Source organism: Camarhynchus parvulus, chromosome Z (assembly GCF_901933205.1).
Source record: "Camarhynchus parvulus chromosome Z, STF_HiC, whole genome shotgun sequence".
In the NCBI taxonomy this organism is placed as follows: domain Eukaryota; kingdom Metazoa; phylum Chordata; class Aves; order Passeriformes; family Thraupidae; genus Camarhynchus; species Camarhynchus parvulus.
The window spans coordinates 30,342,677-30,367,319 of record NC_044601.1 but is presented as its reverse complement, the minus strand read 5'-3'; the positions used below and the strand labels follow the sequence as shown (position 1 = coordinate 30,367,319).

At 40.1% G+C, this 24,643-nt stretch overlaps 2 protein-coding genes across 4 annotated transcripts in view; one reads left to right on the top strand and one right to left on the bottom strand.

The window, feature by feature from the left end:
* Positions 1-7,037, top strand: part of KCMF1 (potassium channel modulatory factor 1) — a 47,274-nt gene extending 40,237 nt beyond the window's left edge. The window contains exons 5-7 of the mRNA XM_030968310.1: positions 3,113-3,287; positions 5,377-5,659; positions 6,402-7,037. Of these exons, the coding sequence (XP_030824170.1) occupies positions 3,113-3,287; positions 5,377-5,659; positions 6,402-6,663 (720 nt within the window). The 3' untranslated portion in view covers positions 6,664-7,037. The remainder of the gene's footprint in view (positions 1-3,112; positions 3,288-5,376; positions 5,660-6,401) is intronic.
* Positions 7,038-12,635: 5,598 nt separating this feature from the next.
* Positions 12,636-24,643, bottom strand: part of HOOK3 (hook microtubule tethering protein 3) — an 89,365-nt gene continuing 77,357 nt past the window's right edge. For 2 of the 3 annotated variants that reach the window (XM_030968506.1, XM_030968508.1), the window contains 2 exons: positions 23,872-24,008; positions 12,636-15,518 (listed from right to left, as the gene is read on the bottom strand). In XM_030968506.1, the coding sequence (XP_030824366.1) occupies positions 15,503-15,518; positions 23,872-24,008 (153 nt within the window). In that variant the 3' untranslated portion in view covers positions 12,636-15,502. Of the gene's footprint in view, positions 24,009-24,643 lie in introns of all 3 variants that reach the window. The other variant, XM_030968509.1, reaches the window with a different exon arrangement.

Here is a 24,643-nt window from a genome sequence, read left to right as displayed (position 1 = left end):
CCTACAGTAAGTAATCTCCGAACTATTCATTTGTGTCTCATTTAAACAAACAGAAAAAAGATTGCATTATGACTTTGATAGTGGCTTTTTTGTTCAGAGATTTCTAAAAAGGAACAAAGAATAATATAAGCTCAGGCAGTTGGAGGGAAAAAAAATCCAAGCCCTATCAAACAGAGTTAATTACAGTAATAGAAGGACAACAGCATTTGAGGTGATGGCTCCACTTCAGTTATGATTGTATTTGATTGCGTTTGTTAGTATTAGCATGGTTTAAGGTCAGGACAGACTAAATATACAGGTTAATTACTGTGCAATAATTGGATCAGTATCAAGGAGTTTAGGTATAGATTGGCTCTGTGAAAGGTGAATGATGAAAAAGTGCTACAAAAGCGGGTACAAAGCCAGATGAAAGCAGTTACCTGTACTTGCCTTTCTGAGAGAGAGGAGTAGAGCTCTCAGCACTGGGGAGGAGCAGGGTGCTGAACACGGTGGCTCTGGCCGTGGGAGGTTGATCCCAGGCATCCCTGTAGTCCTTAGTAGCGAGGAGACATGCCATCCTCCCTTTCCAGAGGAGGTAGGATAAGATTGATGAGGGGAGAATATTTTCCAGACCACTGGATCTTTCCTGACTTTTGGATAGCCTTGGAATGTTGCTTGATGGCTCATGTAGTTTGTGTCATTTTGAGTTCTGCTCATTGTACCAACTCTGAGATTTTCATAGCACCTGCCTAATTAGGCTTTTTCTAACAAGAATTACATAACTACATAGCAGTGTGCCAGAGTTCTAACTGTGGGCTTCCAACACCGTCTTAACTGTAAGGCAGGAAGTTTAAAATTTCCCAGCTACAGAATGAAATTAATTTCCTACTGAAATGTACAAGATACTTAATCAGAATTCAGGCCATTGCTGCATTTTCTCCCCCCTAGTACCAGAAATGCCACCAGATGATATTTACTTAGGGAATTTTCGAGCCAGAAAAGACAATCTTTTTTCAAATACAGAGTCAGGTTTTCAGTATCAGTCATCCCAAAATGGATCTGTTTTGGGAATACATTGCCCATGATTAAAAATTATGCCTGTAGAATTTTCTGCTTGTACTCTATTGTGTTGGCGTCCAGTGTTGTCAAATTTCCAAAACGTGCTAAGAAGTATCTTGAAGTGACTATTTGACATTGGACTCTACATCATATCCAGCAGCAGGGAGATCTAAGGCAGGAAAAAAGGAAGAGAAGATGCCCTTCTTCACTCAGGTTCTGGCAGCGTAGGAAATAAGAACCATGACTCTCTCATACACCATTATATTGCTGAATATGAAGTTGAAGCTGTGCAGAGCAATTCTTTGTGCCCTGTAATTGCCTTCATGTACAAAAAGGAGATAGAGAAGGCTCTTGCACTTCTTCTAGAGCAAAAATTTATTTTGCAATTTGAGGTAAGATTTTACTGTTGGATTTACTACAGTTCTGAGAGGTGGCCTGATCCACCAGCTATTAGTTAGACATGTTTGGTTAATTTTAGTGGGTTTTTTTTCCCTCTAAAATTGTCCCAAAACATTGCATATGTTTCTTACTACAAACCTTGTGCAGCTATTGCAAGGTGTGTCATTTATTCCTACAGTCTGTGGGCAACTCTTTAAAACTCAGTTTCTTTCTTTAGCAGGAAAATATCTGAAAATTCATTAAATACATCTTTTCAGCATTAATCATACAAATAGTTCTCACATGACTATTCAGTTTAAATGTTTTGTCACAAGGTAATGTTTGCAAAATCTTTTCTTACTCCAGCATAGCTGGTAAGACTCAAGTGCATGCTTAGCTCTTATTTGAAGAATGACATCTCAAAACACTTTAAAAACTGCAGTTGGGAAAGTTACCCCAGAGTCCTGTGTCTGCTTGAAAAATCCCCAGATGCTGTCCTGTTTTAACATATTTAGTTATGAAAAGCTTGCAAAATGACATGGGGTCTTTAGTCCATCCAATTTAGCAACTCCAACAGCACCCAAAATTGGCACACTCAGAGGTGCAAGATGCTCTGTATCTAGCAAAGTGTGTTCTGTGCTGGGGAGGTTTTTCTTTTACACCCTAGATGTTAAGTTTTACACTGTAATATAACTAACAGTTTTGAAAGAAGGAAACATTCTGTAAAGTCTTCTTGTAATGGCCAGAAGCTCTCTCTTGCTGTTGGAAGTCAAGTCATTCCTTTCATGACCTCCCATGATATCATGAGGTTCTGCTCCATAACTGTGATTTATGAAAAATACATTGGACTCTACCTTTACACAGAAATTGATACCATATGAGTGGTAACCTGGTAACCATACTGTTATAAAAAACATAGGAGATGGAGATGTAAGGTAAATTATAATAACACTAAAATAAAATATTAAAGTCTATGCTATTTCATTTTTCACCAGTGAGTAATACTAATGATTTTTAGGAAGAAGCCTTATCTGGACTGTCTTGGAGGAATGAGTGTTAACAAATTTATGACAAAAATAATCTTTATTTAAGTTTGTTAATTACTTCAACATTTATATGAGAACCTATTTTAAAAGTGACACAAAATGCAAGCATGTGATAGGGGGAAGTGGGGGAAAAAGACAAAATTAAAAGCATCATTATGATACTGGAATTAGTGATATATCTTTGGCTGTAAGAAGAAAGGTGAAACAAAGGGATGTGGTGAATGTGCTGAATACTCCAGAAACCTACAGTTTCCTAAAGACTGAAATTTCTTGGATAAAAGCATGAAGTACAGAAGTCAAAAGGAATTTGGTAATTATTCTGATAGGAATTGTAGTAAATGTTTTTATTGATTTTGATACTTAATGTAAGAATTGGGAAGGGAGAACTGAAGTCCCTGTCTCAGCAGTAAGCTTGGCTGAACATGGATTTGTGTGGGTTTTCATAGAAAAGTTTGATGAAAAAAAAATTACCAGATCAGTAAGTCTGACCTGTAGCAGAGCTACAGTGTACCTTAGCTTTGCTTCTGAAGTTGAAACATTACTTTATGAATCAAGAACAGTATACCTGAGTATTTGATCCATCAAATGTCCTGTAGTGGTTGTTTAACACTCAGTGCCAAACAGTTCTGTTTTCTTAACTTTGTGTCCACGATGAATCCAGTGGCGTTCGGCATGTACGTAGGATGTTCCACCCAGGCCGGGGTTTGGGAGGCCCCCGTGCTCGTAGATCAAACATGCACTTTACTACCAGTTCCCCTGGTGGGCTTTCATCTTCTCAGAGTTCGTATTCTCCAAGCAATAGAGAAGCCATGGATCCTATAGCTGGTAAGAGCTGTAACCACAAGTTTTACTCCACAGTCCTCCTTCCGCAGGGGAAGGAGAATGCAATATGGCAGTAGTTGCCCTGCTCTGTGTTGCTGTGAAGCTGCACGTACAGACACAGCATCCCACAGAGCAGGTGAAGAGGGAAAGAGTGTTCTCACTGTCAGCATCAGAAAATAATTAGGCCATGTCTTTAGGACTCCCAGAAATAACTTGTTTGTTCTATTTTTACCTCTGATGTGAAAATAACTTTTTTTTACAATGAAGAAAAAATAGAGGGTGAAGACAACTCTGAAAACAAATACAGTTTCATCTGTGGGGAAATGTAAACACTTTAATGTCATGATCTTTGACCATACCAATATGTCAGGGAAACCTCAGAATGTCTGCCACAAATCCACCTTTACTTCAGATGCAAAGGAGACACAGTGCTCAAACTGGAGCTTGCTACTATTAGGCTGTGACTTCTTCAGGGGAGGTAGCCAGCCACCTGGCTTCATGAGGCATTGCCTCTGGAAGGATAGCTGTGGATCCACTGCCTCCCTTAATCATAGTCCCCTCTGCCTTCCTTCCGCTGGCTCTGGTTCTCTGCTGGCCTGGTGTGCCCTGATGTAACTCATTACATTCGCTGTGAAGAAGTAGCCCATCATGAGAAAAAAAAAGTTAAGTGAGGTCACAGGTGAGTTTGTTCAAAGAGGGAGGATGTTCTTGAAGCTTCCAGTGCAAGACATTCTCTTTCTTTCACCAGGGCAGCTGCTTCAGTTCATTTAAAATGTGAGGTGACTGCTGAAGTTTGTTTTCAGCCTTGCTGGACCTTCCCACTTAGCAGCATTAAATGTGGGATAAAATGTCATTCTTCTGCATCTATTCTTTTTTGGTGGAAGACATGTTTCTGCATTTAGAGCACACTGAGCTGTGTGTCCATCTTGTTCCTGGACTGTTTTGAGTTCACACCTCTTTCCAAAATACTTCTTCCCTACATTCCAAGCTTTAGGTTACAGTGAGAATAAATATATCTTAATCTTGCCTGTGAGTTTTAACATGTCTGCCTTTTTCTGGAGTAATAAATAGGGAAGACCACAGTGATTTTTCTGTTTAAATTTATAGCAACAGTTACTTAAACATTTTTCCCTCCCTGTGGCATTCTCTAGCAATAAAAAATTACTTTATTTTGGTGCTGCTGTCAGTGTTGTTGAAGATTACTCCACCTCTCTAGTTTGTATTTTGCTTTGTTCCTTAAAAAACAGCTTGTTTTAGTATGATTACATTTTGTTAATGCAATGGAAGAAAAATTGTCACAACCTATATAGTAAGTTTGTCATGTAGACCAGAGGGACAGGAGCAGGATGTTTCCTCTACCATTACATCAACTGCAGCAGGTATCTGAGATGAGAAGTACCTTCTGCACAGGGCATAGAAGAGATCCTGCAGTAATGCACTGTGCAGTAACTGGCTGCTAATATTTATTTAAAAAAAAACTTTGTGGATAAAATTTGCAAGGAGCATTCCATCCTTCTGAATTGGAAAACTTAATAACAGAGAGGGTTTTTAATTCCTAGGTCTTCTGCATGCTTCTGCCAGAAATAAGAATTCATACAGAATGCTTTTGCGGTCAAGCAGTGATTGAATATATTTTCTTAACTAAATTTCCTTTATTGAATTTTCTGCAGCACAGCTTCCCTCTGAGATAATTGGGAAGATGAAGCTTGTGTTTTGAGGGTACCCTTTTTAAAAGGGAAAAAAAAAGTCACCATCCAAAGCCAAAATAAAAGTTTCTTAGTCAGTGGCTGTTTTGGCTTGAAGTTTCAAAGGGTGGCTGCAGAGAGCTTTTGCCAGGTTCTACCTGGCAAAAGATTGGCTCTACTGTCGTTGTCAAGACTTTAAACCTCGTCTTGTCATTTGGACTATATATGCATAAATTAGTCTTAATCTTTCATGGCCATTAATCTTCACAGTCTTCTCTGAGTGTTGTTGGGTTTTGATGTTAGTTGAGAAGAATGGAATTTATGCGCTGGAATTCGGGGTGTATTTATTCTGCTGTGTAATGCTCATTTAAGATCTTAAGTCATAGAAGCTTTCTCTTCTCTGGCAGAGCTTTTATCCCAGCTATCAGGTGTGAGGCGTTCAGCAGGAGGACAGCTCAACTCCTCTGGCCCTTCTGCTTCTCAGTTACAGCAGCTGCAGATGCAACTGCAGTTGGAACGACAACATGCACAGGCAGCAAGGCAGCAACTGGAGACTGCACGCAATGCAACCAGACGCACCAACACGATCAATGTCAGCACCACTATGACACAATCTACAACAACAACCAACACATCTAACACAGAAAACAGTCAGCAGACTATCCAGAATTCCCAGTTCCTTCTGACAAGGTAATTTGTTCTGTGTATTTACTTGTATTTACCTTTTATAATTTCTGTTTACCTTAGTACTAGTAGAGATACAGAGATCTCCCCTGCCACACTGTCTGCAAGCATACTTCTGTTTGTCTGGGATTGTGGAAGAGTGTGGTAATTTTAACAGTTCCTGTGCATGAATTTGAATCAAGTGGATTTTTATGTAAGTTCGAGATGATGCCATGCAACATGTTTCAATCAGAAGTTCAGTTGAGAACCTTAATTAAAGCACCTGCAAGTGTCACAGACTGTGACTTTCAGAGTTGGAGCGAGCAGTTTCCTTGCCTTCATCAGGGCATGCAGTGTACCTTAGGAGACGTGGAATTACGTTCAGTAATCCATGCATAGTAGGCTTTACACAGTGCAGTGATGTGTTTTGTAGCCAATGTGAACTTACAAGTTGATGTGGAGGCATATAATTGCATGCCCAGGAAATGGCACCAGCCCTCCCTAAAAGACTCCTTGAATAGCAGGAAACCTCACAAACAGTTTTTGATGTTCCTCTAACTTTGGGCTCCACTGCGAATGCTGTCGCAGCAGCAGAGAAGGGTGGGTTCTTAAAGGCATGCCTGTTGTACTGAAGTGCTGGACGTGTTGATGGGCAGGTAGGACTGTCCTGAAGGAGCAGTTTCTGAGCACATCTCAGCCTGTCCCTGGTGTCACCAGTGAAAGGGGCTTTCAGCAACTCTCTGTCTTCTCTTCCCTTGCTGCTGCCCAGGTTGAATGATCCGAAGATGTCAGAAGCAGAGCGTCAGTCAATGGAGAGTGAACGGGCAGACTGCAGCCTGTTTGTTCAGGAGCTTCTACTGTCCACCTTGATGCAGGAAGAAAGTTCCTCCTCAGATGAGGATGAGCGGGGGGAGATTGCAGATTTTGGTGCTATGGGCTGTGTAGATATTATGCCTCTAGATGTTGCTTTAGAAAACCTAAATTTAAAAGAGAGTAATAAAGGAAATGAGCCTCCTCCACCTCCTCTTTGATGACATCCCACTTTGCAGACAATGTCCTCTGTGCTGTATTTGCCAATGAAAGTGGACAACAACTATCTTGGGTTTGTTTTGGTGATTGTAATTTCAGGTCTGTCACTCTTGTTACATTGTGTACATTCAAAAGAAAGAGAGAAAAGATATATATGATAATCATTTCCACTTAACTAATTTTTACTTCTAGCAGGTAAATGTAGGTTGCAGTGCAGAGCCAAGGGCTCTGTGTCCTGTACCTTGACATGCAAAAGGCTCTCCTAATACTCCACATTCAAACTGAAGAGGAAAAAAAAAAGAAAAATCTCTAATGAAGCTGCTGTGTGTATTTATGAATATTAATGAATAAAAACTGCTTGGATGGTTTACCTTAACTACTGCATGACCTTTTTTGCAGCGTGCATGAGTTTTAGTGACCTTGTCATTTAAAAATTTAAATACAAGGAGTAAACTATAAAACACAAAGCTTTCCCATTATTCAAAGGTTATGTGATGAAAAAGGTTAGCTCTGAGTAGCAGTTTGTGGTCACAAACTAGCTTTTAAATAATATGTGACAGAATGACATCTTCATGTGCTGTTCTGCACAGGATGGAAACTCTGCAGTGGGATACATTGTTGTGACCGGGGTGTGGCGTTTTGCTGAATGTGACCCTTATGTTGCCCTCTCAGCTGTCACCTCAATGTGGAGTTAAACTTCATTTTATGCATCTGTAGGAGACACAACAGTAAGGCCACTACTGGAAGCTACTGCAAGGGGCTTTTGTGTGCCCTAAAATCAAATGATGTTCACTTTCGTTTAAAGTTTTTCTTTGTTGTGGTTGTTAAAATTTTTTAATTGTTAAATATGTTTTATTCAGGTGTAGACAATTCATATATTCACTGTGTTTCTTAAGAAAAAAAAGTTAGCCTGGATCCTATTGTCTTAGTTTAAAAGCCTTTCACAGCCTCAATCATATTTGGAGTTATTTATGTATTTGCTTCATAGTTTGCAGAGACCTGACAGTATCAGGAGAGCTTGAGGATTTGGATTCCCAGACTGTCAGTATATTACAAGAAATTCTTAATGCTAACTTTAGCACCTTTTATTTATTGTTTCCTTTGGTTATTTTTGCTGGTATAAAAAAAAGTTGGGGAAAAAAAGCCTTTTAGTTGAATCATGCCACCTACATGCCTACTGTTAATCCTACTGGTTTGGAAAGAAAGAGTATGGTGTTCTTGTGCATAGAAATTTATAATAGCCCCAAAGCAGGGACAGAAGGGGTATGTTTGGTCTTGGTTTTCTTTCTTTCTTTCTTTTTTTTTTTTGGGGGGGGTGGGGGTGGGGAGGGTTGTTTGTTTGGGGTTTTTTGCTGTTGATTGGGGATATTTTTTGGTTGGTTGGTTGGTTGGGTTTTTTTGGTGTGTTTTTTTGAATGTAAAGTTAGATTATAAAAACAAAAGTGCACACAGCTTCTGATGAAAATTTAAACTAGGCTTATATCATAATGATGTCTTTCCAGATCTCTCACCTCACCCCCTCTCTCTTTCTCTGTATCCTCTCATCTCAGCAGCATTGTAGAGTAAACGTAATGACTTAGACACCATGTGGTGTTCTCAGCAGAACTGTGACATGTATGCTAATCCAAAATAACAGCAGGAAAAAAACATCCTTATAGACTGAGTTTAAGTTCCTTCCTCTCTCTTTTTTTTTAATCATCAAATCTTGATTGTTTTCATATAGAACAGCATTAGCTTTGGTTGGGTTTTTAAATTTTTTTTTTTTAGTCTCTGCAACAGAAAAATATACATGCAGCCTCTGGTTACCCTGAGAGTTACCCCCAGCAGGGGACTTTTTTATTGATTGTTGAAGACTTTCAAAAATTTTTCAAGCTGTAGTTTTTCAAACACATCTTCTGCACATTACAATAAGACACACGGTTCAATAAAGCATTTTCGAGACTGTTGTTCAGTTGATTTTCTTTTGTTTTAATGTATTTTTCAGACAGTTTTGTTCCAGAAATTTCTGCATCTGCCTTTAATTATAAGTGTATTTTCCAACAGAAAATCAGTTTGTGTACACATCCTGGGTGCTTTATATATGTATTAAAATCATATGCTTTGGCAGGTGATGAAGTACATAATCCTAAACTCTTCACAGGTAGGTGAATTGAAGGCTGCATAGACCAAGATGCATCTAAAACAGGCTCTTCTCAGTGTGGTGGTGTTTTGCATTGGTTAAGGCTGGTCTCTTACGTTGCCCGAATTCCAGACACCACCACACTCGCTTGGAAGGGGATGCAAGCCGTGTTTGTTTAGAGACTGAATGCATGCTGGCTTGGATTTAAATGTATCCCTGGATGTCATGTAACTTGTATGAATCTTCAGTGGTTTGGGAGGCTGTTTGACTTTTTTTTTTAATTTTAAGTTTAAAAATGACATGAAATGGCTTCTCGGAGGGTATTCCGGTAGTCTGTCAGGTCCTATTTGCAAGGAAGTGTTTTTCCTTCTCAGAGTAAGCTTTGCCAAGGTTGGGGTATTTCCTAAACATTTATTTTCAGGGTGCTTTGGGCTGCAGTGACTGCAGCCTCCATCAGCTTTGGAGGGGAATGCAACAGGGGATTATTACCTTTTCCATGGGAGAGGGGAAAAAAAATCACAACAGAAAAACCAGCCCACACCACATCCCAGCATTCAACGCGGACAACCCCCTTCCAGGAGGGTTAGTGCTCTGCCCTTGTACATTTCCTGGAGTGCGGGGACACCTGTATTGTGTCTGGGCCGTCAAAGTCATATAAAGAAACACTTTTAAAGGTATCAGCAAAAGCAATTTTATAACAAATTTTGAGCATGACTAAGTTCTCTGGCAAGGTTTGCTCTGTTACATAGATAAAGCACACAAAGGAGAACTGGACTGGAATAAATCTGGAGTGGCACACAACAGAGACTGGGGATGCAAAAGGGTGAGGATAGAGGTAAGGAGGTAAGGATGCAGAAGGCGAAGGGAGACCCTCCACAGAGTCACAAATTTCACAATGGACCATTTGCCAAACCTACCCTTGGAATTGCTCAGTCCTTTATGTCTAAAGGATTTGGCAGCACTTAATCATTGACTGATTAAACCGGTTCTGTAAGATTTACCATAACCACAACAGTAACTAAATTTGAATCTAAGATGGCAACATTGATGCTACACTTGCTATAAAGTGTTGAAGTCAGTTTTCACACCTGCACACAGACACAGGCATGTATATATTCAAATATTGCTCTGTGTGTGTGTGCATATTACAAAGCCCCTGTTTGAAGCTCCCCCAGAGTTCAGTGAAATGCACACCTGGGATGCCTTCGCATCTCTCAGTGGGCAAAGGCATCAACCTCGAGGAGGGTGTACCAGCCCAGGCCCCACTGTCAGTTTTTGACAAAGCTCCTTTGAGTCCCAAACCTGTGGGTTGATGAGCACCAGGAGGCACATCCTGCTCCAAGGGACATGCTGGCACAGCCCCTGGGGGCATGGACCTCAAAGGGCCACCTTTGGGACCCCTGCTCAGAGGGTGGTGAGATGCTCAGCTTTAGTCTCCCATCAGATTCCATCCTGGACTCAATTGAGGTCAGTAATTTTCCTCAGAAGTCCAGTAATGATTATTATTTCACTCCAGCTGTGATTCAGACAAAAACAAGTTTCCAAGGCTATTCATTAGAAAACAAGTTTGTTGGGCAACGCATCCCAGGAACAGGGAGTGTTACTAATAGGCTGAAGGAGACCTTCATAGTGCGTGTGCAGGGGAGGATGTGCCCCACCACAGGTGGGTTCCAGCTGCGGTGCCGTGTGTGCTGTGCTGTCCTGCCAGGCGGCAATCCCCGGCTGGGGGGTTGGTATCCTGGGATCGCTGATGGTTCTCCCAAGCCCTTTCGTGCATGGTCAGTGCGGAGAGTGCCAGTTCCACTCTGCTGAGGGCTGCCAGAGGGCCGTTGTTGGGGGTGGGGCAGTCAGAAAGCCATACAGCCATTACAGTATTTGTATGTTAAAGTGGTAGGGAAAACGGTGGAACAGTGGAGTTGAAGTCCCTGGAAAGTTTTCAGATTATCAGTGTGGTCTGTCTGTAACTTCTGATCTGCATTAATAAGAGGTCTGGGTTGGTTTTTTGGAAACTTTTTTAATGTTTTTGTCGAAGACAAAGAAAGGCTCTTGCACATGGTGGTGTGATAAACACGGAAAATGCATCCACCATCCACAATGTTTTACTTGTGACTGCCTTAATCAATTTCCTGGCACTGGGGGTTGGGGGAGTTTCCATCCTCTGCCCTTTGCTCAGGTTGGGTTTCCATCTTGGCACAGAGTTGTGCTCCTGTTAAGTTTACAGTTTATAGTTTGGTGCAGAAACCAGACATCCTGACGTGTGCATAGCTGCAGCTTTGAGCCACTTGTCTGTTGTGAGGGTCTAAAGGCCATTTCCTGCTACCAACAGGCAGAGAGGCTCCACTGCCTCCCAGGCTCTCAGACCTAAACCAGGGAGCAGTGTGTGCCTATGTATGGTGTACAGTGTGTGAAGGCTTTCCAGTTGCATCACTAAATCATCTTTTCCCTGGCATAGCTGACCTTCACTTCCAGTCAGCCTGTTTTGCTACATGGGTACTTTGATGTTTTGAGGCTGTTTAATTGTTTTAGCTCCTAAAGAAGTGGAAAGGGTCTTGAGACAGGCAATGGGCACAAGGATTTATTTGCAATGTTTATTATATATCATGTGCACAGTATATAGGTGTTCAAAAGTTATTTGTAAACAAACAGAGTAGAAAAGGGGAACTGTAGGGGGGAACTGTGCAGCTTCTGGAGTGTGCTTCCACCACACTTTTCAACTCAGCCCTGGCTGTCACCTCCTGCAACATTTAATGCAACACAAACACCCTTGTGGGTAAAAGTAGGGCCCTGCAGCTGTGAGGTGTGGAGGAGAGCTAACATGTGGAAAGAACCTGCAGAACTGCATCCTCCATGCTGGGCCAGAACCTGAGGAGGGGCAGCATGAAGTGTGGGGCCAGGGGCACAATTCCCCTCATACCAATGTGGAGCATAAGTCATGGCCTTGAAGTTGTCAGGGAGCAGAGCAGAGAGCAGGGCATGGAGGCCAGAATGAAGGATACCAATGCACAATACAAGGGTGAGAGAGCTGGAAAAGGAAAAAGATGCATAGCAGAAGTTAGGAGTGAGGGAAACAATAGGACAGGGAATGATGTTTCAAAGGCAGAAAACGCTAGTTATGCCAAAGATGAGGAGTGACAGGTGGGACTGAGGAGGGCAAAGGACCACAGTGAATCACAAGCAGCTGGAAGTGAGGCACTGGCAGCTTTCCTGCTTCCACCATTCACTGCCTGTGGTACAGGAGGAAGCTGGCCAGCACCTCTGGTACTCTTCTGCCCTTCCCAGACAGCAACCACTGCACCCCAGCCTGCCCTCAGCCTCACAAACTCTCCAGTCACTAAGGCTGGCAGTGCTGCCACCAGGGCACCCTCCCCTTTCTGATCCTGTTCCTTTTACAGAGCAGCCCCTGAAAGGCTGTGCCAGGGTCTCTGCACATCATTCTTAACCCCAGCAGCACACACCATGCTCATGGGCTCAGTATCTCTCACGGGCTGTTGCCTTCTCTTACACAAAGATCAGGATTTGGTCTGAGACTGACCCAGACCTCCTTCCCCAGATGCCAGAGCTGTTCATCAGTGCAGGGTGGCAGGACAGTTGTTCCTGTCTACATTAGCAGTGTCTCTTTACCCCACCTTTGGTGGTACCTGTTGTGAATCTTCCATTGGCAAGGGAAAATTTTCTTACTTTGGTCACCAAGCCTTGACCCTTGGAGAAGCAAAGCAGCAGCAGCAGCATGCACCTCGGGCATGGTGTGTCCCAGCAGCAGTGAGCAGGTTGTGCTTTCTGATGCACCCTCCTTTGCAGAGCTCCAGGAAACACAGTTCACAACCAGGTACCAAATAAAGGAGAGACAAGCAATTACATTTTATATAAGCGTTTATTTACAACTTGTTTAACAACTGTACACTCTTCTATCACATTGGAAGCATTAGTGTATTTGACTGGGAAAAAATATTAAACTTTTTGATTCCAATTATCGTTAATGAGGTTTTTTTTGTCTATATACAGATATGTATATTAATATTGCTACCATAAGAATCTGGTAGTTACACAATTTGTAGATTAACTGAAATGGGAAATTAATGTTTTGACACTCTAAGAATTCATTCTTTTACAGAAAATATATCACTGGCAACTTCACAAACAGTTATTACTTTGATAATTGATCAACATTTAATTCAGGACTGTCAAACAAGCTGCTATTAAGAAGGTATGAGAGTTTTCTATGCAGCACAAATGAAGTTAGTATATCAGAGACATGCTGGAGATCAGCTCTGAGGTGAGAGCTCACAACCACTTCATGACAGAGATGCCAGGCTAATCTAGTTAAAGTCGCCAGCTCCTTGACTGGCTCCACCTGGCATCTCTCTGTTGCATTAGTAAACTCTAACAACTTTTGTCAAGCTAAACACACTTACATATAAATGTCATCAAGGCTCAAGAACAACTGATACTTAGTCTCTAATCTGCACAGACCACTTGGAGAAATGAGGTACTGCTCGGCATCACTTTGGGACAGCTGTGGAGGCAGGTGCACAAAAAAAGCAATCCCCTCCTGCCCAGCACAGTGCCCTGATTTGAGGGATCCTGCACCCGGCCTGGCTTGGGGCAGGGTGTGGTCCCAGCCAAAGCAGCACTAGCAAATGAAAAACATACCATGCCTTTAACACCCAACTAAAAGAAGTTTTACTAGTAACGCTTGCCCTGACACATAACAAGGGATCAATGGTTAGGACCTGGAAAGACACAAATCCTTCAGCTCTCTGCTGGACTCAGTCTGATGAAATGCTGCTGCCTCGGCTGCATGAGTACTTGACTCATTATCACTAAACCCCAGATCCTGGCTGCAGGCCACGTAAGACTTCACTGTCCCTGGCCCTGGTGGACCAGGAAAGACATATATCCCCATCTGAAGCCTTTACGGACAGCTGTCAGCCAGAGCACCGGGTAGCCACAGCACCTGATACAGTATCCAGAAGGGAAAACACCACAGCTCTCACTGAGATCCTTCACTTTGCTGCCTGGCCTGCTTGGAGTCCATCCATTCCTACCTGCCCATCTCTTTGCCAGGCAGCAGAGACCACCATGCTCTGGTGGGGCACATGTCTGTCCTTTCTCCACATCATTCTGCACAAGGCCACGGACACTGTGGGATCAAGATCCCTGAGGACTGGACACAAGCAGGCGTCTCTGTGCCTGAGGTGTGGCTCTGTCAAAGTCCACCTGACAGGCCAGGGACGAGGCAGGCACTGTGTGTGTGACCAGAAGAGGCTGCAGAGACAAGTGGACACAACGCTTCTTTAGCGTGGGCGTGCTCCCACTGCAAGCAGGGCTGAAGGTTCTCCTACTGCCCAAGTAAGTAAAAGTATTCCTGGAGGCAGCACAGTTCATATCAATATTTCTGCCAGGATTAAGATCCAGGCGAGCAAGAATGGGGTTTCTCTTTAACTGGATTTAAATCAAACCTCTTACAGGACGCAGCATTCAGACTTTTCAGTTTTTCCAGCAAATCCTATGGCTTGAGAGCCCCTTTCCCTGTTTGTTATGTACTAACTCTTATACAATAAACCTCTTAACTTACAACACTACAGCACTCCCTTGTCTTCTGAATCTTGCCAGTACTGGATGTCCAATACAAAACAAAGATACAGTAGTACAAATGTGCAGATATTTAGGAATATTAAATAAGCAGCTTTTTAAATTAATATAGGCAGTACAAAGCATTTTGAGTTACACTGTCTACATATGGCAAATCTTATATCTAAACTTCAAAATACAAAGAAACAGCCAAGCTAGTGCAATCGGAAATTAAATAGCTAAGACTGTGACAAGAGAAAGAAAAAAAGGAAGGAATAAAACAGTACAGGTGAAAGATAAACGATCCAAATTATAAACTGGCAAGGACAGTCTGCATAATACTGAAAGTGTAGATGACTTTCATACTTATCTCCATTCATGGTCTTTCCTCAGATTGTTTTAACAACTGTATACAGATTGGAAAAAAAAGTTTCTGAAAGAAACCAACAACACAGCTCAAATGTAGAGAGAAAAATACAACAGCCACATACTACTGTGTATATACATATTAAGGAAGCAGGCAGTGCCTGTGAACAAAATACCACCCGGTAGTTTGCCTGGCTCGGAGATTATCAGATGAAACTTGCCTGGTTTTCTAAGGAAGATGGGATCGCCAAGCAGCAATTCATTAGTCATTTCTCCTGGTAAAACACCTCCTTTGCTTTACTTTATTTGTTTAAAGATTCAAAGTGGATCCTTTAAGGGTGCGGGTGCTTTGAAATTTTAACAGTAACCAAAAGGCCTTTTTTAGGAACTCGTTAAGACTAGATTTTTATAGTTCAGTATATGAAAATGCTGCAGGAAGTCTGTGTGTTAATACTGTTAATCAGAATTAAATAAAGTGGACAGGTGGAAGTAAGACGGAGAGCTGACACTGCTCTGTCACTTTGCAGAACGCCTTCTGTTGAGTTGTGAATACAGCATTTCCTCTCTTCTAGCCTCATAGGAGACTTTTTGTGAAGAGAGAGTAAGTGGAAGTGGGAAATGGGAAAGCCACTCCCCAGGATGGTAAGCTTCTCTGCAAGTAGATCCCCCTTTGAAATCAGATGGCCATGAGTCTTAAGTGTAGAACTGGTTAAGTTTTGGTTATGCAGTCTGGACAGAAAAGCAAGTCATGCACTGAACAGTCCCTGTTATAATAATGCTGCAGGTCATGCAACCACATCACTGCAAATAAAAGAATAAAGAAGAAAGTTAAAAAGCAGATAACATATTACTGTTGAAAAAAAATAAACCAAAAACAAAACAAAAAAAGAAAAACAGGGAACAGAACAGGTCTTTTTAAAAGCAGTTTAGTAAGGCCACCTCTACTTAAGAGTTGTGCAAATTCACGGGGAAAATACCTTTGCTAAGCAACTGTTCAAATTAACAGGAAGGTTACAGGCCAATAATTGGAAAAGCAACAAAATAGCCTTGATCAATATCTAAGTTTAGCTGTAATTAAACTTTACACACTTCTGAATAAAATTCTTCAGGGCACCATTCTCAACTAATAAAGCTATGGAAAGTAAGTTTACACAGCAATGAGCAAGTCTCAGGCATTCCTGCTGTCTGTGAGTACAACTGTTAAAGCAAGATAAAGTGAAAGGTGCCCACCCAATTCTGCATGTGTTTACACGCTAAAAGACAATCAGAGTCACATCAACTGTCTTGAGCTCTGAGCACCACTGAAGGCATTTAAATTTCATCAGAGCTTATCCTGTGCATGAGGCTCAGCATCACTGCCCCACTGCATTGGCCAAGTTCTATCCCTGGCCTGCAAATACAGGTTTGAATTGCCAGAAAACGACACGTTCTTGCTAAAGTAAGCTGAGTCAGAGTCACCAAGCAGTCAAGAGAGCACACCACAATGCTGAGGAAGGGAATCTAAGTTTGGAAGAGAATCAGAGAGGTTGGCACAGTAATCCATCCTCACTGATGCACCCTTTTTCCTGTGTACATTCCAGTATAACTGGAATGGGATGCTTTACTGACACAGCTACTTCCCCAGGTAACAGAGACATCCCTACACAGCACTGGCACAGCACTAATTGGGCATTTTTGTTTTCATATTGCAAAGAGCAAATTGGCTTCACCAAACAGAAATTAGAGCCTGTTTCCCCACTTCCTTCTCCCCTGTATTGCACTAGTCAAAAATTATTCTAAGAATGCTTCTTGTGATGGGACAATCCAGGTTAAAGAGATAAAAAAGAGTATTTATGCTACAAGTCGTGTAGCTTGTGTATCCCTCTTTTTTTCCTTCTCATTCATCCACTCAGAATACTAACATAATAGAAAAACAAATATAAACACAGACACACATATCAAATGGAATAAAAAAAATTAACACACTCAACACATTCAAAGACCTCGAGGGTGTGTATTTTGAGCAATCATTGCCTTTTAAGTTTGCTTGGCACTGCTTGGTGCATAAGGTTACACAGTTCAAGATTAATATGAAGATCACTGTAGTTCTATAAAAAATAAAAAGTTAAAGCTACATAAGTATGTACCTATTCTATTGTGTATAAATGAATGTAATCTATTCCTTTAGTCTCCCCTCTGGCTACTGTTTAGCTCAAACTTACTATTTAGTAGCACTTCAAGTGTCCTCCAAGTGTATGTTGCACATACACAGAAGTGACACTTCAGGCTTCTCTTTGAGTCAATAGTACTTTTGAGAGGTCTTGTAAACTCAGGACACTGTACTAACTTACAGGGATGTAAAAATTCACCTGTCAGTGCCCTTTCCTGACTAGAAATTCTTACCATGTTCTAAAAATAGTTGTCTGCCAATTTCTCTATTTTAAAGCCACCTGTTGAGGTAGCAAGACATAGAAGAAAACAGAAATGCAAGATGTGAGGGTAAATTCACTGAGCATAACCTGTCACTGCATCTGCAGCATCTTAGAGAGTGACACAGAGAATACAAAGCAGATTATAAATTTTAAAAATTGTGACCTTATAATGTAATGCTTGTAATTATTCTGAGACTTCACTGACACTGCCAAACAAAAGCTTTAAAATTGCTCTCAAAACCACTGATGCCTCCAGGAAATAAGTTCACTCTCCAGTTTTCTAACCTTTTGTGGCTGTGAACAATAACCTCTGCTTTACAATATTTTAAATTATATAGCTGATTTTACATTCAAATCCAAGTCAAAAGTCTGATGGTCTCATTACAACTATTTTATAACCCCATAAATACTACACCACTGGGGATTTTCTCTTAAAATTCCATCCACTTTCATGATCAGGTTAACAACATGATCATGCTAACAACTGGACTTTTTGTTAGCTCTTTTCAAGTTATGCATAATCATTAGGGATTCAATTTCCATTTCCAGAATAAACTACTCCATACCTCTATACTGTAATCTATACCAAGTGGAAATACTTGCTTTTGTAGTTTCAGATTTGTGCCATGCTACAGTAGTTAGCAGTTCTCCAGTGCTGACAAATGTCTGCTTTTTTAACAATTAAAACAACCACTGTTCCTCTTTCTGAAATCACCTCATCTGACTGCAAAGGACCTCTCTAATGCAAAGCAATTAATAAAGTCAGCACCAGAAAGGAAAGGCTGCCCAACTGACCTGTATTTCCCTCTATTCGCAGTATTTTTCATGTTGTATGGATCAGTCTCTGAGACCCATAGCAGCAAAACAGCCACAAGAAATTTTTATCTGACAAATAGAATCTGTTTTCAGTCTGGAAATGACACCATATGAAAGGAGACAGAAAGATATGCAATTTTCCAAATGACTTTACATGCACAGCAAACAGCAGCAGAGCAAACTCCCGATTTGCCACCAAAACCAACTAATGTAGAAATATCCTTCAGGGTAGTCCTGCATGACCTTGGCAAGGCCCAAAGGTGAAGATGGAATCTGGATCACAATGAAGCTGACAGCAATACCATCCCCCAGCAGATGACGACTCCACTTACAGTAGTCAGCACAAGCTCCTACTGATCCACTGACTACCATCTGACACCAGGACAATTCGCCTAGGAAGCTGTCCTGGCTACATGGTCAGGTGCTGTCTCAGTGCCCCACGGGATGGTATGATTTGTCAAGTTTCCCAGAGCCCTCCAATCAACACTCATTCACTGCCTAATTCAATGAGCTGACACATTTTAAAAATGAACTTTATATTGCAATATCTTTATGAATACAAAAAAAAAAAACAATCAAAGAAAAACAGAGGATGAAACTAATGAAGTCCTCAGTGTCTCCAAATGGTTCAATGAAGCTGGTAGCAAAGTAAATCTTTACAGGGTTTCACTGTACCAGACGCAAGAAGTCTGAGGTTATGGTGACTGATAATGACAGCTTCTGCCTTACAGATGGGTAAAATCTCTAACAGTTACTCAATTAAAATTAAAATTGAATTAAAAAAACAAAAATCTTCTTTCTAGCTCAAAAAGGTCAGGTTCTTCATCATTCATTTTGAAATGAAAACTAAATGCAAGATGCTGAAAGAATGCTCTTCTCATTTTTGTACTGACTAGTTGCTTGCATCTGCCTCCTCCACTTTCAGACCAAAGAAATCACACCTTATTTAAAGTCATAGCCTGCAGGATCACTGACAAACTTCTGCTACTTTTCCAGACTTCCAGAGGGAAGGAGGACCACAGGAGTAAGGAAATCCAATCAGCCATGACAGGATATGTTCTTGATTCCTTAAGAGTGACAAACTGGAGGCATGGCTAGGATCCTACCTAGAATATGACATTTGCTCCAAAAACCCTCACCACCTGGAAGTGTATCCTGATAGATCCTTTTTAGCTATTTATTTATGCAATGCCAGGTAAGGAAAATGCCTGCTAAATTTGGTTAGGAGATACTGAAGTTTATCAGTACAATCTTACTGCAAAACACAGAGTCCACATTCTACCTAAAACACGTGTGCAAAACCTCATAAGAAGTCAGTATTGCGTAGCTGACTGAGTGCAAAAATACCTCCCTCATGAATCCTTGCAAAAAGCCACTATGTTGGGCAAGAATAAAAAAAATCTATACAGTAAGTAAAACTGAAATACTGTTTTGCTTCATAAGAAAAAGGAAAGTTATCCACATTCAGGGTAGTCTCCCTCCAAATCACTAAGAAGAAGAAAATCAAGTGGTGACATTAAAATATCTTACAAGTACCAAATCACAGAAAATGTCAACACATCAGGAAAATTAAACCCACTCAAGATCATTCAGGAAGCTGTTAAGTGTAGTCTCATACATTAGGGAACACAGGAAAAGCAAGAGCTATTTGCACAAGTCGAAATACCAAGGACTTTAAAATTGCAAAAAAACTTTTAAATTTTCCTGACAGCTTACACATACCACTTACTATTTGAGATCATAATAAAGCAGTAATAAGAATATTCACTGTTAATTCTTTCATACACATATAAAAATGTCAGTGCTCCCTACAGAACAGAGAGCCACAAAAAACTTGTGGCTGTAGAAGCATTACTGCTAACACAAGCGACACTGGAACAGGACAAGATTGCCATTTGATTATTTCCAAACAAAATAAAAGGCATCATGTAGCCATTATATATTTCCTTCATTTTGTATATGCAAAGTTGTATGTTCCAGATGTGTGTTTACCTTTTTGCGGGGGTGGGGTTTCTTTCTTTTTTTTCTTTTACTTATGGAATTTTTTCCCAGTAAGTTGCTAAGAAACTAACTACTGGATACTTGATGAATACTTATGGGATGGGTACTTAACAAAGACAAAAGAAAGTGGCTGAAGTCGGGAGAGCATTGTAGCATCTGGCTGCACTTTTTTCTCGGGGAGTTTCTCTCCGAGGGGAGACACCTTTGCACTGTGGATGGAACACACAACCTTTAAATTAAATTACTTCAGTTTTCACAGCACTTAGAAAATACATGTTATGATCCAAGTGGTTATGTGTTGCTATCAAGAAAAGAGGGAACTTGAATATTTTTTTTCTCTAATGTCTGACTGGATATGCTAAAAACTCAACTCTCCACAGAACTACATGAACTGGACTGCACATGTGAACCCATCATCCTTTTAGGTCAGGAACTAAGCTTCAGCTCTAAACAGTGAAAATATTTATCCTAAAAAAACCCCATTTATCTGCTATCTTTTATTGTCATTAATTAAAATCTGTAAGAAAGATTATTCTGGGCAGATCCTCAGCACAGTGCCCAGAGAAATACTCTAACTCCTCAGCTGTTTTACCTCTGATCTGGAGAACTTTTTCTCTTTAAGCTCAGCTGTGGGGTCTTTTTTCTGTGGTGTGTCAGGACAGGATACAGCATTGGCTTAGTAATTACCACTACAATTTTGATGTAAATAGTCTTTCTTGCCTCAGGGGAAGAAAGTATTCCTAAAAACTTCTCAGAACTATCTAATATACTGAAAGAATTCTGCTCTATAGGCTGGGGCTTTTGCTTATATTCTTTAATTACTCAAGGTAAGACAAATAGGGAACATACACTGGTAGCTCCCCTATGTATGTATTTATTCCCTGGAGACACAGTCTGAGCTCCTTCTTTTTCTTAATACACACTGATTACAAAGATACATAACAAGCAAGCAAAATAATGAAGCTGAACCCTTTGAATAAAGAAGCTTGCTCTTGTGAAAGAGAAGGTTTAATGATGTTCACCACCTGCATTCATCCACACACAAAGACTAAGAATGGATGTATGCAGCAAATTAAAGAAGTAAAGCACTGAAGAAGAAAAAAGGATTGAACTCCTCTTAATTACTAATAGAAGACATAACAAATTACTTACTAGAACCAGACAGCAACTGAGTATATTTCTTGAAGAGTGCAGTACATTTTTAGGCTTTTATATTCAGCACGAATTCTGGGAAATACCAGAATTTCTGCATGTCTGTAAATTCTCAAAGACAAAATGATTGTTCACTTGCCTAACAGTTACTATGGGCAAAAATAAAGCTCAGATGCAGTATGAGTTTTGTGTTGATCTTTGATGCTATATAATGATGCTATCTATTTTTGAAGAGAACTACAGAAAACACTTCAGTGTCTTATCTTCAAGGGAAAAGGAAAGACAGAATCACAAAGAGGAGAAAAGCCAACAACCACCAAGAAGCAAAACAAGCTATGAGAGACTGGAAAGTAAAAGCCTAAGACAAGGCTTCTAACCAGCATCTGTTCATCTCCTAAGCCTCCGTGGCATTAGCCAGTCATCAAGACTTTGGAGGCAAAACAGTAAAACAAATATTAACATAATAATTATAAAAGCAATTACTTTTATTCTAGTGTGCTGATTGTGTTCAAGTTCTTTTAGATCTGCACCTAAATAATAGCAATAAGTAATTAGATTACCAGACAAAATTGAGAGAAAAAACTTCCCATTAAGGTTCCATCCCTTTCTTTCACAAATAGCCCTTGGTAGATTTGTAACAGAAAAATTAGCTAGATTAAAATTAAAATAGAGCTTTAGGTATTTTTAGGTTCTTGCTCTGGGTGATATAAAATGCTGTAACCTCAAGCAGGAACATCAAATTCCCCTAGAGGAGTGGTCTTGCTCCTGTTCACATACAGCATGTAGTAAAGAGTTCATCAAGTTATTAAAATCGATTGCACAACAAAATCAGTAAAAGCTATTGCATCTCAACTGTAATCATCTAGATCAGTACAGAAAGCATTTTGTATAAAGAGCATTTTGTATCTCAGTAAGAGACAGCAGATTGAGCATATCACCTCAATGAACTAGAGAAATTATCTGCAACTTCCTTTGCATTGTTATCTTTCTGCACACAAGAAACTTGCCATGTCTCATCTCATTTTTGCAAGCCCATACCAGTTACATACTGCATAAGTACAGAAAAGTTTTAGAAAACCATTTTTTTCCCAAATGTGAGGAATAAAATTTAAAACTATACGTAGAATTCAGCATCTGTTTTCTGGGTGGAGTGTGTGGGGGTGTGTGTGGGGGCATAACTGGAACTGAAAATATTTTTTCAGACACATACTGAATGTATTTCTTAGCCCAGATTAAAACAGATGATGCACTTGAGGATAAAACAATAGTACCTAAAAATGTCGTTCTTTTTATTACCTTTTAATCTAGAAGTGCTTGTTTTAATTATCCATTGCTCATTCTACCCAAGTTTGAATTAAAACAGACAATCAGATGATTGATAAATGCTAGTATCTTTTCTCTAAAGGGATTTATGCAAAAAGAAATGTCTCCACTTAGAAGGGCATTAAAATCAGGTGAAAGAATAAATTTATAAACTGACTGCCTGTGCATTAGAGTCCAAACAGTCTCTAAATAAAAACCTGAATTTAAAACCAGTCTCTAAATTTAAAACTGAATCACAACAAGATGTATAAATATGAAACTTCCAGCCAATGCTCATGTTCTCTGTGTCCATCAATTCTTTGACAAAAATGATAGGGAATCCATAGAATTGGTCAGGAGAAAAAGCACAACTTTGTAGGAACAGAACCTAAATAGGAGGAGCCTCCATCCATTGATCAACATGAAGGTGTTACAACAATTAATCAGCTATGCACTAAAAAGGCAGTACAACAAATCACAGCCAGTTTCCAACAAAGTCAGCAATAAACTCACCTGAAGGCACTGGTACCATTAGTAAGGCAACTGATACAATTATACCCTGAATCAATATATTAAAAGCAAGTCTTTTAGTAGGGGATGACAACTGGAATACATTAACAATATTAACTGGGGCCTTGATCCATTACATATTGTTCATCCATAATCATAAAATTTTAAAACAAATGTCCTTTTTAAATGGATGATGGTGTAGCAGATTAGCACATCCTAAATATTTCTCCACCTTTTTAGAATATGTATTTAAGCATATGCTTGACAAAGAAGAATGGAATAAACCATTTGAAAATATTCATCTCTACCAGCAAAAAGAGGTAACACCAGTTGATAAAGAAAACCTGGAAAAAGATCATCCTGCTTCCCTAAACGCCAAGAATAAGAGCAAACTTTGAATTTAGGAGATGAAAAAAATCCCCAATCTTTCTTTTTTGCATTGGTGAATTTTTAGTATGAAATATATTTCACAATATTATAATCCAACTTTGCATTTCTGTAATGAGATTTCAGCATTTTTCTGAAGCAACAGAATAGGAGATGAAATAAAAAGCAAATTCCCTTTGAACAAAAACAGTCTTATAAAGCATAACAACCTTTACAGGCACAAAAGTACCAACTGTGATAAGAAATCTACATTGTCATATGGTCCACATGAGTTTTTTGTAAGAGACCAGATTTCATACAAATAAGACTGTTATTATACAGCACTCCTCTAGATGTTTTCAAAATTTTGGCACATTCAGAAAATGCAGAGAGAAATGAACTTCAAAAAATATAAGCAAGGGGCATAACAGATTAATGAGAAAGCATAATATAACCCATTCCTGAATGGTAAATAATAGCAGTAACAAGGGAGAAAGAGAAAGGATGCTGGTTTATTTTCCTTGAATGTTGTCACTTGCAATAGAAGTGGCCTGGATCACAGGGCAGTTTTCTTTCTAAGGGCAAGGCTTCTCTACCTTGCTGTTGCTGGCTGGACATGACCAGGGTAAGATCTCCTTGTGCTCGTGGCTTGCCTTTGTCTAGCCAGGAAGGACTGTCCTGAGCCTGTACTAGCCAGTCTGTCTTCTGCTGCTTTTTTATGAAGAGTCATCCCCTATGGACAAAGAGAATTTCAGAGTGAATACCAATACAAAACATCTTTATTAATTTACATTTTGTTCATTACTTGTCTTCACACTGACTAAACTAGTTTGAATTCCATACACAAAGCATCTTATTTTCAAGGACAAAGGTAGAGACATTCTTCTTAATACTTCGGGTGGAAGTCTTTTCCTTCCCTGCTGTCATTCTCCAGGTTTAGAATAACCACCTAAGAACACAATATATGCTTCTCATGGCAATTGGACAATTCTTTTCAAAAGGACTTTCCCCAATTCCTGGCTCCTTTCAGGATGTTGACCTAGAAAAGTACTTTTCTTCTGAAAAAAGTTTAGGTATTGTCATCATCTGTGGAAACACAAACTCCTATGTCAGAAGCACATCTTGGGAGAGAGTATGTTCTCATCAGGCAAAAATGCAACAAGGAAATTGAGAAAGCTGTGGTGGGCTGTGCAGCTGTGCATAAAAGCAGAGGCTAATGAAAGAATGATACAGACAAAGCTATCAGTGACCATCTTAGCACTCATGACAGATCACTGAACTGTGAGTCTCACCTCAGGCTTGTCTTCTACTTGTCAGGAGGACTAATATTATAAAATTGGCCATGGACAGTGGTAATTTGAAAATACC